The 16,013-nt window shown below is 39.4% G+C and overlaps 1 protein-coding gene across 1 annotated transcript in view; it reads left to right on the forward strand.

Moving 5' to 3' along the window:
- Positions 1-16,013, forward strand: part of LRP2 (LDL receptor related protein 2) — a 255,526-nt gene that overhangs the window by 55,666 nt on the left and 183,847 nt on the right. Inside the window, exon 4 of the mRNA XM_066279296.1 lies at positions 2,518-2,634. Coding sequence (XP_066135393.1) covers positions 2,518-2,634 — 117 coding nt within the window. The remainder of the gene's footprint in view (positions 1-2,517; positions 2,635-16,013) is intronic.

Raw genomic sequence — 16,013 nt, forward strand, 5'->3', positions numbered from 1 at the left:
TCTCTCTCTCTCTCTAAAAAAAAAAAAAATCAATAAATAAGATATTAAAAAAAAAAAGAAATGTTATTGCAAAGAAATGAGCCCGTGTGAGGCTGCTTTGGCTCACTGGAAAGTCAGACAAAAAGGGGAACTTGGAGACAGGTTCAAGGGGTTAACCTGGGCAAGCTGCCACTGCCATTGCTCCCCTTGTTGCAAGTCTCATGGGGACCCTTAAAGTTTAGGAGATGCACACCCGTGGGGGAAGAACAGGGAGAAGGGACAGCTGTGGGTGTGCTCCTGGGAGGGAGAAGGCACCAAGGACAGTATTTTTTTTTTACAACATATTTATGACACAGTATTCTTTATGTGTTTCAATTTTCAAGTACTCATGCTAAAACTGTCATTGTTCATTTGTTTTTTTTTTAGAAAGTTGTGTTTGAGGGTAAGTTTTGATGGCATATCGTTTAACAGATACATACTTTTATTGAAAGGCCAAGTTTTGCTGAACTTAAATATCTTTACTACAGTATATAGAAACATAGGAAACTAAAAATTGAAGGAATTTTTTTCTTTCATTTGATTATATTATTATTATTATTATTATTATTATTATTATTATTTTTAGCAGGCCACATTTTCCCCCAAAGCTTTTTTTTTTAGTGAGAGTATGTGTGTGTGTGTGTGTGTGTGTGTGTGTGAGAGAGAGAGAGAGAGAGAGAGAGAGAGAGAGAGGAAGGAAGGAAGGGAGAGAGATGATGCAACTCATCATTGCAGCACCTTAGTTGTTTATTGGTTGCTTTCTCATGTGCCTTGACTGAGTGGCACCAGCTGAGCCAGCAACCTTTGGCTCAAGCCAGCAACCATGGAACCATGTCTATGATCCCACACTCAAGCCAGCGACCTCAGGGTTTCAAACCTGGGTCCTTAGTGTCCCAGGCCAATGCTCTATCCACTGTGCCACCACCTGGTCAGGCACCCAGTGCTTTTCTTTTTATGTGGACAATTGAAAAATTTTATGATGCCTGACTGGTCATCAACCTGGGATGCTGAGGTCCCAGGTTTGAAATCCTGAGATTGCCAGCTTGAGTGTGGGCTCATTGATATGATCCCATGGTTGCTGGTTTGAAGACCAAGGTCACTAGCTTGAGCCCAAGGTCACTGGCTTAAGCAAGGGATCACTGGTTCGGCTGGAGCCCCCTGGTCAAGGCGCATATGAGAAGCAATCAGTGAGCAACTAAAGTGACGCAACTAGGAGTTGATGCTTCTCATCTCTCTCCCTTCCTGTCTGCCTCCTCTTTAAATAAATAAATAAATAAATAAATAATCTCATAACGATTCCCGGGACTTATAGAATATCTTTCACATCATACTTTACTTAAGTCATCAATTTGCTTGATTTTATCTGAAAGCAAATTTGATAAAATAATATCCTGCTTTCAGCTACCCTAATCAACATAGGACAAAATTATTATTATGTTTTAAAGACTTTATTCATTTTTAGAAAACAGAGAGAGAGAGAAAGAGGGATAGAGGAGTAGGAAGTATCAGCTCCCATATATGCTTTGACCAGGCAAGCCCAGGGTTTCGAACCAGCGACCTCAGCATTCTAGAACAACACTTTATCCACTGCACCATCACATAGGATAAAATTAAATAGCTTAAATTGTTTTCCTTCTCTTTGTAAAACTGACACACATTCAATGTAGAAAATTTATATAATAAACTCTATTAAATCAACCATATTTCTATCATTCAGAAATAATTCCTATAAACCCTTTGTCATATTTCCTTCTGATTTAAACAGGATTTCAATGAGAGGGACCTTATTGATCCTTGATTAATAACTATAAGTGCCAAATTCTTATTTTACTTATCTTTTTTATCATATAGGTTTTAATTTTTTTATTTTTTTCAGAGACAGAGAGAGAGTCAGAGAGAGGAATAGATAGGGACAGACAGGAACGGAGTGAGGGATGAGAAACATCTATCATTAGTTTTTCGTTGTGACACCTTAGTTGTTCATTGCTTTCTCATATATGCCTTGACCGTGGGCCTTCAGCAGACAGAGTAACTCCTTGCTCGAGCCAGTGACCTTGGTCTGAGCTGGTGAGCTTTTGCTCAAACCAGATGAGCCCGCGCTCAAGCTGGCGACCTCGGGGTCTCGAACCTGGGTCTTCCGCATCCCAGTCGGACGCTCTATCCACTGCGCCACCCCCTGGTCAGGCTCATATAGGTTTTTAATCTACAGCGTTTTCTCAACATGTGGATAAAATAATTGTTTACACTAACATGTGTGAGTGTTCAGATGATTCTGTGGACATTTTGATAATATCCTGATAATAATATTGTTGCTTTTATACTGTAAGCTCTCTTCCTTGGTGAAGGGGGATGCTTTACCTTGTGACCCTATGAACTTTATGTTCCATGTACCTGCTACTTTGCCTTTGCTTTCAAATATCCTCACTCATCTTGGGTAAATGTCAGTGAGTTGGTCTGTGTTTGGCAGTAATTATAAAGGAATATTTTTTCCCTTCGCAGCTGGAAGAACATGTTCAAGCCATCAGATGACATGCTCCAGTGGTGAATGCATCCCATCTGAATACAGGTGCGACCACGTCAGAGACTGCTCAGATGGAACTGATGAGAAAGACTGCAGTGAGTCCCTTTCAGTCTTTGCACTGTATTTGGTTTCACATTTGTCCCTTTGGCATTTTAATCAATTTGTTAGATTTGATGATGGACAGACATGACTACAATATGCCTCTTGTTATTGAAATCTCTTGGCAGATTCTTTTGTGGATTAGAGGTGATGTTCTGATAGGACTCTATTTTTACAAAGACCTTCTAAGTGTGTCCTGTCTTAGCACATTGGTTTTCTGTATTTTTTGAATTAAGAAACTTTTAACATTAACAGAGAATCCTGAAAGATCATTGGATACATTGAGTATAAAGTTCAGTTTGGTCAATTTTAACTTTTAGAACATTACTATGGTAAACATCTAGGTCAAATGTCTCACTAGTTTGTGTTCTTTTTTTTTTTTTTTTCATTTTTCTGAAGCTGGAAACAGGGAGAGACAGTCAGACAGACTCCCGCATGCGCCCGACCGGGATCCACCCGGCACGCCCACCGGGGGCAACGCTCTGCCCACCAGGGGGCGATGCTCTGCCCATCCTGGGCGTCGCCATGTTGCGACCAGAGCCACTCTAGCGCCTGGGGCAGAGGCCACAGAGCCATCCCCAGCGCCCGGGCCATCTTTGCTCCAATGGAGCCTTGGCTGCGGGAGGGGAAGAGAGAGACAGAGAGGAATGTGCGGCGGAGGGGTGGAGAAGCAAATGGGCGCTTCTCCTGTGTGCCCTGGCCAGGAATCGAACCCGGGTCCTCCGCACGCTAGGCCGACGCTCTACCTCTGAGCCAACCGGCCAGGGCTAGTTTGTGTTCTTATAGACTCAATTTTTTTTTTCCAGATTGCTTTTGGAAAAGTGTTACATTCTCTATCTGTTTGTAACTGATAACCAACCACACAAGATCAGGTGGACAAATTATAATATTCTGTGTAACGTTTAAATATTACCATAACCAAAATAAGAGAGTACAATCATGTATTACTTACAAATAAGTGAAGAATAATCTGCCTGTTTTGAGGTTCATATAGAATTATTAGACTACAAGAATATAAGACTTATTCTACTGTGTCAGTCTGTGGTTCATCAGACTCAGTCTTTAGTCTCAGACTTGCTAGTTTCTCTTAAAAGCCCTTGTAAGTCGGTCTTTAATGAATTTATTCCAGAACTTCCTTTTCTTTTTATACATTTTACTCCTGACACGTTATACATTTCTCCTTTTGGTATATTACAATTTAGAAGTTTATTATGTGCTTCCATTTTTTTTTCTTACTAAGGTACTTCCTTTCTTTTGTTTATATGTTTTAAACTATAAAGACTTATTTTAATAATCAATATTCCAATAATCGGAAAACAGATTTTGTGTATCTTAGAAACCTCTATCATAAACTTCTTAGTTATCACATCTCCATCTAAAGATTTAAATTTTAGTCTATTTTCCTGGGAGTTCTCTTTTATTGTTTGTGAATTTTGATGGAGGAAATACTTATATATGTGAAAAGGAGAGACCTGGGCTCAAGAACAGGCCCAGATTCATGCTGCATCCACACTATTATATCAGGCGATTTTTTTTTTTTTAAGAGAGAAAGAGAGCAGGAGAGGGAATGAGAGAGGAAAAGAGAGAGATGAGAAACATCAACTCCTGTTGCAGTAATTTAGTTTTTTAAATTTTTTATTTATTTTTATTTAAAAAAATTTTTATAGATAAATTTTTATTAATGTTAATGGGTGACATCAATAAATCAGGGTACATATATTCGAAGAAAACATGTTCAGATTATCTTGTCATTCAATTATGTTGCATACCCATCACCCAAAGTCAGATTGTCCTCTGTCATCTTCTATCTAGTTTTCTTTGTGCCCCTCCCCCTCCTCCTTCCCCTCTCCCTCCTTCCCTCCCGTGCCCGCCCTCCCCCCACCCCCGGTAACTACCACACTCTTGTCCATGTCTCTTAGTCTCATTTTTATGTCCCACCAATGTATGGAATCATGCAGTTCTTGTTTTTTTCTGATTTACTAATTTCACTCCGTATTTTTCTGAAGTTAGAAATGGGGAGGCAGTCAGACAGACTCCCGCATGCGCCCAACCGGGATCCACCCGGCATGCCCACCAGGGGACGATGCTCTGCCCATCTGGGGTGTCGCTCCATTGCAACCAGAGCCATTCTAGCGCCTGAGGCAGAGGCCATGGAGCCATCCTCAGTGCCCAGGCAAACTTTGCTCCAATGGAACCTCGGCTGCGGGAGGGGAAGAGAGAGACAGAGAGGAAGGAGAGGGGGAGGGGTGAAGAAGCAGATGGTGCTTCTCCTGTGTGCCCTGGCTGGGAATCAAACCCAGGACTCCTGCACGCCAGGCTGATGCTCTATCACTGAGCCAACTGGCCAGGGCTTTTTTTTTTTTTTTTTTGTATTTTTGGCAATTTTAGATATGATAGGGTGTATCTGGATGTCACAAAAGAGCAAGTCCATGAGTCAAGAATATTGTTTTTGTTAGGCAAACAATAGGTCCTTTATTGAGGCAAATGAAGAAAATATTTTGATTAATATATACCACTTAATGATGAAGATATGTTCTGAGAAACATGTCATTAGATGATTCATTGTTGTGCAAACCATATAGAATGTACTTACACAGACCTAGAGGGTACGGCCTACTACACGCACAGCCTGTATAGTATAGCCTATTGCTTTTAGGTGACAAGCATGTACAACATGGTCCTGTACGAACAACAGAATATTAATTAAAGCATAAGAGAAAATGGTACAACCAAGAGACACGAGCTATATGAGGCAGCTGGCAATGTAACACAATGTACTGTTTTACAGCAAACTGTTTTTTTGTTTTTTTTTATAATTTTATTTTTTTAATGGGGTGACATCAATAAATCAGTATACATATATTTAAAGATAACAAGTCCAGGTTATCTTGTCGTTCAATTATGTCAGCAAACTTTTTTTTTAAGTCGAAAGAGTATACTCTAAAATAATGATAAAAAGTATAGTGTATAGTAAATATATAAACCAGTAACATAGTCACTTATTATAATTATCAGGTATTAGGTACTGTCCATAATTATATATATTACTTTACTTGTATATGATTGACAATGCAGTAGGTTTGTTCACACCGGCATCACCACAAACGCGTGCGTGATGCATTGTGCTTTAACTTTAGGATGGCAATGATGTCACTAGGGTGATGGAATTCTTCAGCTTCATTATAATGTTATGAGAACACTGTCTTCCATGCAGTCCATTGTCAACCAAAACATTGTTCTACAACACATGACTGTGTTATATTTTGCAGTATTTTGTAAACTTCAAAGCATTATATAAATTCCAGTTATTATTATTAGATTTATCAATGAAGACAGTAGGGCAGGCATTATTATACTTTTTTATGAATAAAGAAATTAAAAGTACAAAGTGTAGAATGTCCTGTTCAAGATTGTACGATAATGTGGCAAACCTAGTGTTCAACCCATCTTCTGGTTCCAAGTCTGGTGATTATTCTTGATGAAAAACTTTTATTTACAGAAGGAGAAAGTTCTACCTTGTGCAAGTTTAAGATAGAACCAGAGGCCTGTGCCACCAGCTAACAGTCTGTGTCTTTATTCCTCATTTACAAGTGGATAAAAATGAGTGCTTTATTGCAAATGCAATGGAACTGAAGGAAATGCTACTTCAGGGAAAATAAAAGGCAGCTGAAACAGACTGTTTGGATTTATTCCATGTGAACAACCTGCAGCCAAATCTAAAGTCACCAGTACAACTGCCTGACGACTTTGCCAATGGACCTTCCGGAAAAAAGCTGGCAGGGTACGAGCATAGGAGCAGCTGTTACAGAAAGGAATGAGGAAAGGAAGTGAGTTTTATAAAATATCTGGGCAGGAGTTTTTAATCAAATTTTTGTTTGTATATTTTTTAAGTGCAAGTAACCAGTGAAACATGGATTTTGTTAAGAAAAGAGAACCAGATTTATAGCTCATTGTTTTGGGAATTATACAAGTCATGAACCCTTCAGGGCTCATGGTTCTGAAATGAATCTTGCACATGGAAGGGCTTTTACACAATGTGGCACTCGTTCCTATTTCTCTCTACCTTGTCATTTATGGTTATGTGTTACTTATGCAGGAGTGTGAAAAATATCTAACAAATCAGAAGAAATGAAGAAAAACCTTCATACTTCTATGTTAGTGCTTTGATCTCTTGGCCACTGCTAGATTTGTACAGGAAGAAAATAAATGGCCTGGATCAAAGTCTTTAGAAAGTGCAAGTATAAGGGACAGGATTGGCCTCATTGTTTTTCCTCTTTGTTCGGAGCACTTGTGTGAAGTTGGATAGGGAACTGCCGTGCACCAAGAACCAATCAGTATCTTGTACAATTTTTACATGAGTTCTATAAGGTAGGTGTGATGACCATCTCCACTTTACAGAGATTATAAATATTGTCAAGAAGCAAGGGTGGAAGAGTCAGGATTATTTCTTTCTTCTTTTACAAGTGAGAGGAAGGGAGATAAAAACACAGACTCACAGGAGTGCGCCCCTACTGGGATTCACCCGGCACCTCCCCACCCCCATCTGGGGCTGATGCTCTGCCCATTTGGGGCCATGCTTACAACCAAGATATTTTTAGTACCTGAGTCAGAGGTTTCATGGTGCCATCCTCAGTGCCTGGAGCTGATGTGCTCAAATAAATCAATCCTTGGTTGTGGGAGGGGAAGAGAGGGAGAGGGAGAGACAGAGAGAAGGTGTTAGGGAGGGGTGGAGAAGGAGATGATCTCTTTTCCTGTATGCCCTGACCAGCAATCAAACCCAGAACATCCAGATACTGTGCTGATACTCTGCCACTGAGCCAACTGTCCAAGGCTGGAGGCAGAATTTTAATGTTGGTCTAAACCAAGGGTCCCAAACTTTTTACACAGGGGGCCAGTTCACTGTCCCTCAGACGATTGGAGGGCCGGACTATAAAAAAAACTATGAACAAATCCTTTTGCACACTGCACATATCTTATTTTAAAATAAAAAAACAAAATGGGAACAAATACAATATTTAAAATAAAGAACAAGTAAATTTAAATCAATAAACTGACCAGTATTTGAATGGAAACTATGAGCCTGCTTTTGGCTAATGAGATGGTCAATGTCCGGTTCCATATTTGTCACTGCTAGCCGTAATAAGTGATATGACGCGCTTCCAGAGCCATGATACGTGCGTCCCGTGTCACCGGAAGTAGTACTGTACGTGAGTGACTCTGTGCTTTGCAGCGCCACCACATACAGTACTCCTCTCACTGACCACCAATGAAAGAGGTGCCCCTTCCGGAAGTGCGGCGGGGGCCAGATAAATGGCCTCGGGGCCGCATGCGGCCTGTGGGCCGTAGTTTGGGGACCCCTGGTCTAAACCCTATGCCTGTGCTCTCAGAATACTTCTTTTTAGTAATGGAAGTTTACAAATTATTAAAAAAATTATTGTTTAAAGTTTATGAAAGATTTTAAACATAATCAAAAGCAGGATGAATTGTATAATGAACCTCCTTGTACTCATCATTATTATTATTATTTTTTTTTAATAATTTTTTTTTAATTTTAATTTTTTTTAATTTTTTTATTTATTCATTTTAGAGAGGAGAGAGAGGGGGAGAGAGAGACAGAGAAAGAGGAGAGAGACAGGGGGGAGGAGCTGGAAGCATCAACTCCCATATGTGCCTTGACCAGGCAAGCCCAGAGTTTCGAACTGGCAACCTCAGCATTTTACTCATCATTATTATATTAATTATCAACTCATAGGAAATTTGTCTTACCTGTAGCTCTTTATTCTTTTCCTCTTTATTTTGAAGCAGTATTTAGTTCCAAAATATAAGGACTAAAACATAGCCACAACATCACTATCTCACTCAAAAGTTAACAGCTGTTTCTTTAAAATAATCAGATATGCAGTTTTTAAATTTCTCAATTATTATTCTTTTTGAAGAAAGAAAGAGAGAGGAAGGGAGATAAGAAGCATCAACTTGTAGTTGCATCAGTTTAGTTCTTCACTGATTGCTTCTCATCCGTGCCTTGACCAGGGTGGGGTGGGGGTCCAGCTGAGCCAGTGACCCCTTACTCGAGCCAACAACCTTGGGCTCAAGCCAGTGACCTTGGGATTCAAGCCAGTGACCTCGGAGCTTTGAACCTCGGACCTCAGTGTCCCAGGTTGATACTCTACAGGCTGTGCCACCACTGGTTAGGCAAATTTTTTCAATTATCTTGTTGTTGTTTTTTTTTCTTTTTTTACAGAGACATCAGAGAGAGGGATAGATAGGGACAGACAGACAGGAACGGAGAGAGATGAGAAGCATCAATCATCAGTTTTTTGTTGCGACACCTTAGTTGTTCATTGATTGCTTTCTCATATGTGCCTTGACCGTGGGCCTTCAGCAGTCCAAGGCAGCGATCTTGGGTCCAAGCTGGTGAGCTTTTTGCTCAAACTAGATGAGCCCACACTCAAGATGGCAACCTCGGGGTCTCGAACCTGGGCCTTCCGCATCCCAGTCTGATGCTCTATTCACTGCGCCACTGCCTGGTCAGGCAGATCTTGGTATTTTTTTAAAGATTTTATTTATTCATTTTATAGAGAAGAGAGAGAGAGAGAGCTAGAAGGGAGGAGGAACAGGAAGCATCAACTTTCATATGTGCCTTGACCGGGCAAGCCCAGGGTTTCGAACCTCTGACATCAACATTTCAGGTCAACTCTTTATCCACTGCACCACCATAGACCAGGCTATCTTGCTATTTTTTTAATAGCTTGATTATTTAAATCAAAATCCAAATAAAATCTATCTGTTGGAGTTAGTTGCTATCATGAAATTTATAGCTTTGCTTTACATTTCAGTTTTTTAATCCTTGCAATTTATTTATTTATAAAACCATGTCATTTGTCCTGGAGTTTCCCACAGTCTGGGTTTTGCTGATGTCATTTAACATGTTTTTCTGTCTCATGTATTTTTTTGGAAATTGGTAGCTAGATCTGGAGCAAGGGTTCTCAACCTTGGCACTAATGACATTTGGGGCCAGATAATCTATTTTGGGGAGCTATTTTGTGCATTGTAGAAAGTCTGACAGTATCTTTGGCTTCTGCCCACTACAAGTCAGTGGTGCCTCCAACAATCAAAAATGTGACAACCAAAAATGTCTCTAGACAATATCAAATGTCCTCCAAGAGCAAGTTGTCCTTCTTTTCTCTGATCTAGATCAGAATAGCACTATTGTAGAGGTTTGAACAGATGATACAAGGATGTTTTTTTTTTGTGTGTGTGTTTGGGCAACATATTTTGTGTATAAGGTATATCTTTCTGGTGGTAGGTACCTAATATGGTATTAGCGCCATTGATGATCTTCGTTGAGATCCTTTAATTATAGTAGTACTTAGCTATTTTAAATGTCACTTCAAGCATATAGCAGCTTATAGTTTTAAATTAGATTATTCCCACATGATCAAGGATTTAGTGAGGCTTGGTTAGAAATTATCTTTGTGAAATATAACACTTGATTCTGTTGTTTTTTGCAGTTATGATGTATAAGAATCATTACTTGAGGACAAACTTAGAATCAGTTTATGAATATGACTTTTATTTTTCTATTTCTTAGAAATAGGTTTTCTTTAGAAATGAGTCTTACTACATTAAGCTCCTAGAAACCACTTAAATGTAGCAATGGATATTAGAAAAGCTCCAGAGAAGGACTAATTCTTGCCCCTAAATATTTGAAAGGATCAGGAAGCTTGCCTCTGTAGTTCATAGTCTTGCCTGTCAAGTCAGACCCGTAGGTCACAGTCCCCACCCTTTCAAGCTTATGAGATCAAGACATCGAGTTCCAAGACGGAGCACCTTGTATCCATTCCAGGCATTCCTCTTACTGAACAAAGAGTGGTGTGTAAGAGTCCTCTCAGGGAGGCAGGCAGAGGGGAGGTAAGAGAATGGGGCAGATGGGGAAGAAGGCAAGGGTATTAAGCTCCCAATAAAAAGATTATCCTTGAAATAAATTTGGTATAGTAGAAAAGTTTCTTATTGTGTTTTTGTTTTGTCTGCTGTATTCCTTTATGCATAAAGTATTTTTGGTTATCAGACTGTTTGCAAACTATGTATTTCTGAATATCTATCAATCTATATTTATCTATGAAGCAGGTTAAAGCTAATTTTCCCCTAAGTTATTTTACTCTTCAATTTGGGCATCTGTAAAATAGCACCTGCTATTAAACAGATTCTCAATTAAAATTTTTTTTAAGGAACAGAGAGATTCAAACTGCAGTCCATTTTACTTCTAATGGGATTAGCATCAAGGAAAACTGCTCATGCAGAGACTAAGATAAACATCAGAACAATGCCACAATTATAGGGCATTCAATTAAAATATTGCGGTGACTTTCGGTTGTGCAAAAATAGTACATTTTCCTCCCAGTTAAGTAAACAGATTATTTTGACTTTATTGAGGACCATATTAGAATGATTTTGGTGTGACTGAAACTATTGCTAATTATCATTGGCTTGTAGCACTTCTCTTTTGTTACTCAGGAATGCCAAAGTAAGGGTAAAATCCCTGTTACAATGAAGGCTTTCTTGCTGGTAATCAGCAGTATTTGGTCTGCCTGTAACTGGGGCTGCTTTGTCCCTCAAGTTTTATTTCTATTGACTTTTTGTTCTTTAGAATTTAAACATTTTCTTTTATATATCTAACTGCTGAAACTCTACCCTGGGGAACAGTTGCAGGGGAGTAGAGAGGGTGGTTAAAGTCACTCTGTGGACTGTGACGGCTGGTGAAAAAGTAATTGTTCTTCAAATTCAGTTCCACATGTAAACAGCTATCCTCTTTCTGTTCGAGGTGAGAAAGCAGAAGCAGAGACTGAGCCCATCTTGCATGTCATGCCACAGATGGACCTTTTGAATATTCTTACAGTTGAGCTAGGACTCAGAGACCTGAAATCTTGAAGAAAGAAGAATTTCTTACTGGGTTTCCATCATTCAAGCACATTAGAAATATCTCCCATCTAAGATCCCTCTCAGCTGCTGTCCAATTTCCCTGCTCCCTTTTACAGCAAAGTTACTCGAAGTTGTCTTTAGTCAGTCTCCATTTCCTCTCCTCCTTTCCTTCTAGAACTGACAACAAACAGTCCTTCATCTCTGCCAATCTCCTGGAAACATTCTTGTCAGTGCCACCATTGACCTCCATTTTGCTAAACCTATTGTTCTTGTTCAAATATCACCGTATCAGCGAGCTACTCCTCATTGTCACCTTTGTCATTCTACCCTGCTATATTTCCATATGTTTTACTTACGTGACATTTATTTTAATGTCTGTTTTTCGACTCTTGCAAATAAAATGTAAGTTCCAGAACAGTAGGGACTTCATGAAGTTTTATCCCTTTATCTCTCGCACTCCTGTGGATATGCAACAATTATTCACCAAATGGAATATTAAAAAAAAAAAAAATCTGTGGGAGTTTCTACTTCACCTGTAATTTTTTTTTTTTTTTTTGTATTTTTCTGAAGCTGGAAACGGGGAGAGACAGTCAGACAGACTCCCGCATGCGCCCAACCGGGATCCACCCGGCACGCCCACCAGGGGCGACGCTCTGCCTCACCTGTAATTTTGTTTATTTCTTTATTAAATTCCTAGCTCAGAATCTAAGAAAATGGATTTCAATATATATTGCATAGAATAAAATTCTAACTAAGGGGTAGGTAGCCTAACTAATCTGTAGGATAATTGGAAGAAAGAAAAACTTTTTCGCTCTTGGATTACTTCTCTTTCTTTTCATGCTATCATTTTAAGATTTTCTGTTTACTTTCATACGATTTCATTCATTTCATTTTTGCTCTATTACTTCGAAGTATATAAGCAGTAGCTGTATCTATTGTAGCGGTTAGGAACATGCATTGAGGAGCCAGATTGTCTCCAGATTGAGTTCTGGTTCTACAAGAACAGTCTGTATGACCGTTCTCAAATTACTTAAACCTCTCTGTGCCTCAGAGAGGAACATACACAAAATCTATAAAATAGAAACCTAAAAAGTGGGAGTAATAACAGTACCTACCTCCTAAGGTTGTTATAAGGCTAAAATGCCTTATAAAATGCATTTATACCTACTGAGTCTTTCTAAGTGTCTGGCACACAGTTTTCAGTACATGTTATCATTGTTGTTCTTCTTAACTACGTGGATAGTACTTGCAACTAAGTGCTGGTGGCCAAACTGGTAAATTTTTTTCTGGTAAAACATTACTTTGGATTAACCTGCTTTGGAACCAGAGTTTTGTAAAGTAACTTATAAAAGATTACTCTAGGACCTTGAAAAGTCCCATGTGTCTGGGAAGAACTTGTATCAGTAAATTCTTGTTTTGTTTTAAACCTATCTTTTAAGATGCCTTCTCTTTCTTTATAATCAACTTATCTTCTTTTCGATGTTCTTTTTGGCCATTTTGTCACATTCTGAGAATAGAATGTATTTACAGCTGTATGGCCAGTAGCCACGGCCACCATCACAGCCGCCTGGCCTGTGCAGGTTCGCATTGGATTCGGACAGATGGTAATGAAACAATGGAGCCCAAAACCGGTGGGCCATTAGCTTTAATCCTAGCTTGCACCCGGCGGGCAAGAAATACACACAGTAGGAAAACGCTTCCCTTTCCATTCAGGGCTCCCAAAGCCACTGACTCATCCGAGTTTCCTAGAATCAAAGGTTTCTAACCTCACCAGCCTTATTCACCTCTGTTCCCCATCTCCTTCTTTCTGCACAAACTGGCTTCTCCTTCAGCACTCTGCCATCTTGGCCGCTCCTCCTCTCCTCCATGTGGCCTTTCTCTGCTCTTCCCTAGCATGGGCTCCTCTGCCCCATTTTATAGTGTAGAAATAAAAATATTTAATCCAATATACAAACAAGGAAGTCTCTGATACAAAGTGACTTAGGGTGGGAGAGGCTTAGTCTTAAAACTAAGCCTTAGGCTATAATGACTCTGCCTGTCTCCCACACCCAATGCAAACTATAAGTGAGCAAACATATACATCATATTTACAAACTTATTTGACCAACAACAGCCTTCCTGTCAAGTTAATAAAGAATGGTGCCTAATATTCGTTTGGTACTCTGCTATGAATGATTTCTATTCTGGGCAGACTATGAGGTTCTCAAACCACATCTTTCTTGATTATATAAACAGAACCATAGCATGGAAGTTTCTTGCTTCAAACTAAATTATTAGCAGAGAAGAAAATTAAAAAATCTTTAAGTGCAAATTCATTTGCATATTTAGGGGCAACTCTCAATTTTTGGTAACAAACCGGTACATGTCTCACTTGGAATGTGGAGAAAGTGAGGGAGGGAGAGGCAAAAAAGGTGGTGTGAGCGAGGGTGTGCAAGGGTGTTCTCGCATTTTTGTGTCAGGTAAACTTTAGAGATCTGAGGCTTAGTTAATAGTTACTTGTCGATCTTTTCATTAAGCCAAAACTTAGGGTAAGTTTCTCTAGTGTTCTTGTATATTAACTCCTCTCTTAACACACTTTCCCTTAAAACCCTGCAGGACATTTAAGCTACATGATGGATTTGCTCCATAGAAAAAACTTTACAAGGCTAGACTCAGACTTGCCAAGCAAATAAAACAAAATGAAAATAAGATTTTAGATTTTCCCCTAGCTCCATCTTTGACTTCTTATTTCTTGGGGTACACTGAAATTCATTAATTAACGTCTTTAACAATAGAAATCTTTAAGATAAGTAGAATCTGCTTATTTCTTACTTTGCTCAGTGTGCACAATTTGGACCTGTTTTTTCTTGTGGGTCTCCAAAGGGGGAAACACTTTGGAAAGAGATTGCCAAATATTTCCAGCGTTTAAGAGTCAGGTAACCGTGCAGTGTGTCCTGTGGGCGTGCACCTTCGGTTGAGTATGCACAGAAGAGACCAGAAGGTGTGCAGGGTTTGAGGCAGGTCCTAAACTGACTGAGAGAGATGTTTGTTATCAGTGGATGGAGACAAGAAAACTGTTTGTTCCTCATTCCGAGTGTCAAACTACTGACCTTTGACCATCACTATACTCTCTCTGATGACATCAAGCTGGCCTGTTGTTTGTTGGGGGGGATGAGCCTTGTCAGCAAACTTTTAGTCATGTCAGTGGATACTGTTTTATTTCCTCCCTTTTTCAGTTTTATGGCAGTGGTTCTTAAAAAGCAGGATGGGGAGACTAAGAGACCCTCCTAGCATATTTGTCCCAGATCCTTCATATCTACAATAATCACTTTAAATGAGGTAGTTACTGTCCAAGCCCAAGTAAATTTCCTGCCTGACAGATATCTTATCTGCTGCAAAGAGCTGAACTTTCTGAGATTCCCCTTCTGCTTGCTGCTGCTTTTAAAAGGTTAGATAACATGCTAACTCTAAGAGGCATCCAGCACCCAGGAGGAAGGGCGCTGCTTCTTGACTCAACTGGCTTCTTGCATCTCTTGAAGGGAGGATTAAACAAAGTGGTGTGACCCTTCGAAGACACACTTGCAATGCATCTCATGGCAGTGATGAAAAGACAGCAGTAACCCTAAGCACCGCTGATTCTTGGTCTATTGAGAAATAAAGTTCAGAAAAAATTTAAAATTTTCATCAGCTATTTTTAAATGCCTTCTATTTTAATATATAATTGACTATCTGTAACTTGGCAATTTAGGTATGTAAAGACACTTAATAGAATATTTTTGAACTTCTAGAGGTGGAATATTTGGACTTACTCCTTCACTATACACAAAATGGAGAAAGATTACTTGTGAGCTCGTCTTTTTAAAAGTGTGACTTGTTAACATGGGACAAGTATAATATAGTTTCAGCACAGAATTTTGTGCACTGTTCCTGCTTGAAGGAGACTTTGGGACTATCCAAGGAATTATCTGAAATATCTGTCTATGTCTATGAAATCTCAAATTGGTATCTTAAATGCAAAATTGAGCCTCAAAGTGGGACTGTGTTGTCTGGTCTTTGAGATCCTAACTAACACATACATTATCCTTAGTTAAAAGAAATTTGGTGCCTGACCTGTGGTGGCACAGTGGATTAAAGCGTCGACCTGGAATGCTGAGGTTGCCAGTTCGAAACCCTGGCTTGCCTGGTCAAGGCACATATGGGAGTTGATGCTTCCAGCTCCTCCCCCCTTCTCTCTTTCTGTCCCTCTCTCCTCTTTCTCCCTCTCTGTCTCTCTCTCCTCTCTAAAAATGAATAAAAAAAATTAAAAAAAAGGAAAAGAAAAGAAATTTGAGTGGTATAGTGCAGTGGTCCCCAACCCCTAGGCCATGGACCAGTACCAGCCCATGGGCCATTTGGTACTGGTCCGCAGAGAAAAAATAAATAACTTACATTATTTTTATTTTATTTATATTTAAGTCTGAACGATGTTTTATTTTTA

Source organism: Saccopteryx bilineata, chromosome 5 (assembly GCF_036850765.1).
Source record: "Saccopteryx bilineata isolate mSacBil1 chromosome 5, mSacBil1_pri_phased_curated, whole genome shotgun sequence".
Taxonomy (NCBI): domain Eukaryota; kingdom Metazoa; phylum Chordata; class Mammalia; order Chiroptera; family Emballonuridae; genus Saccopteryx; species Saccopteryx bilineata.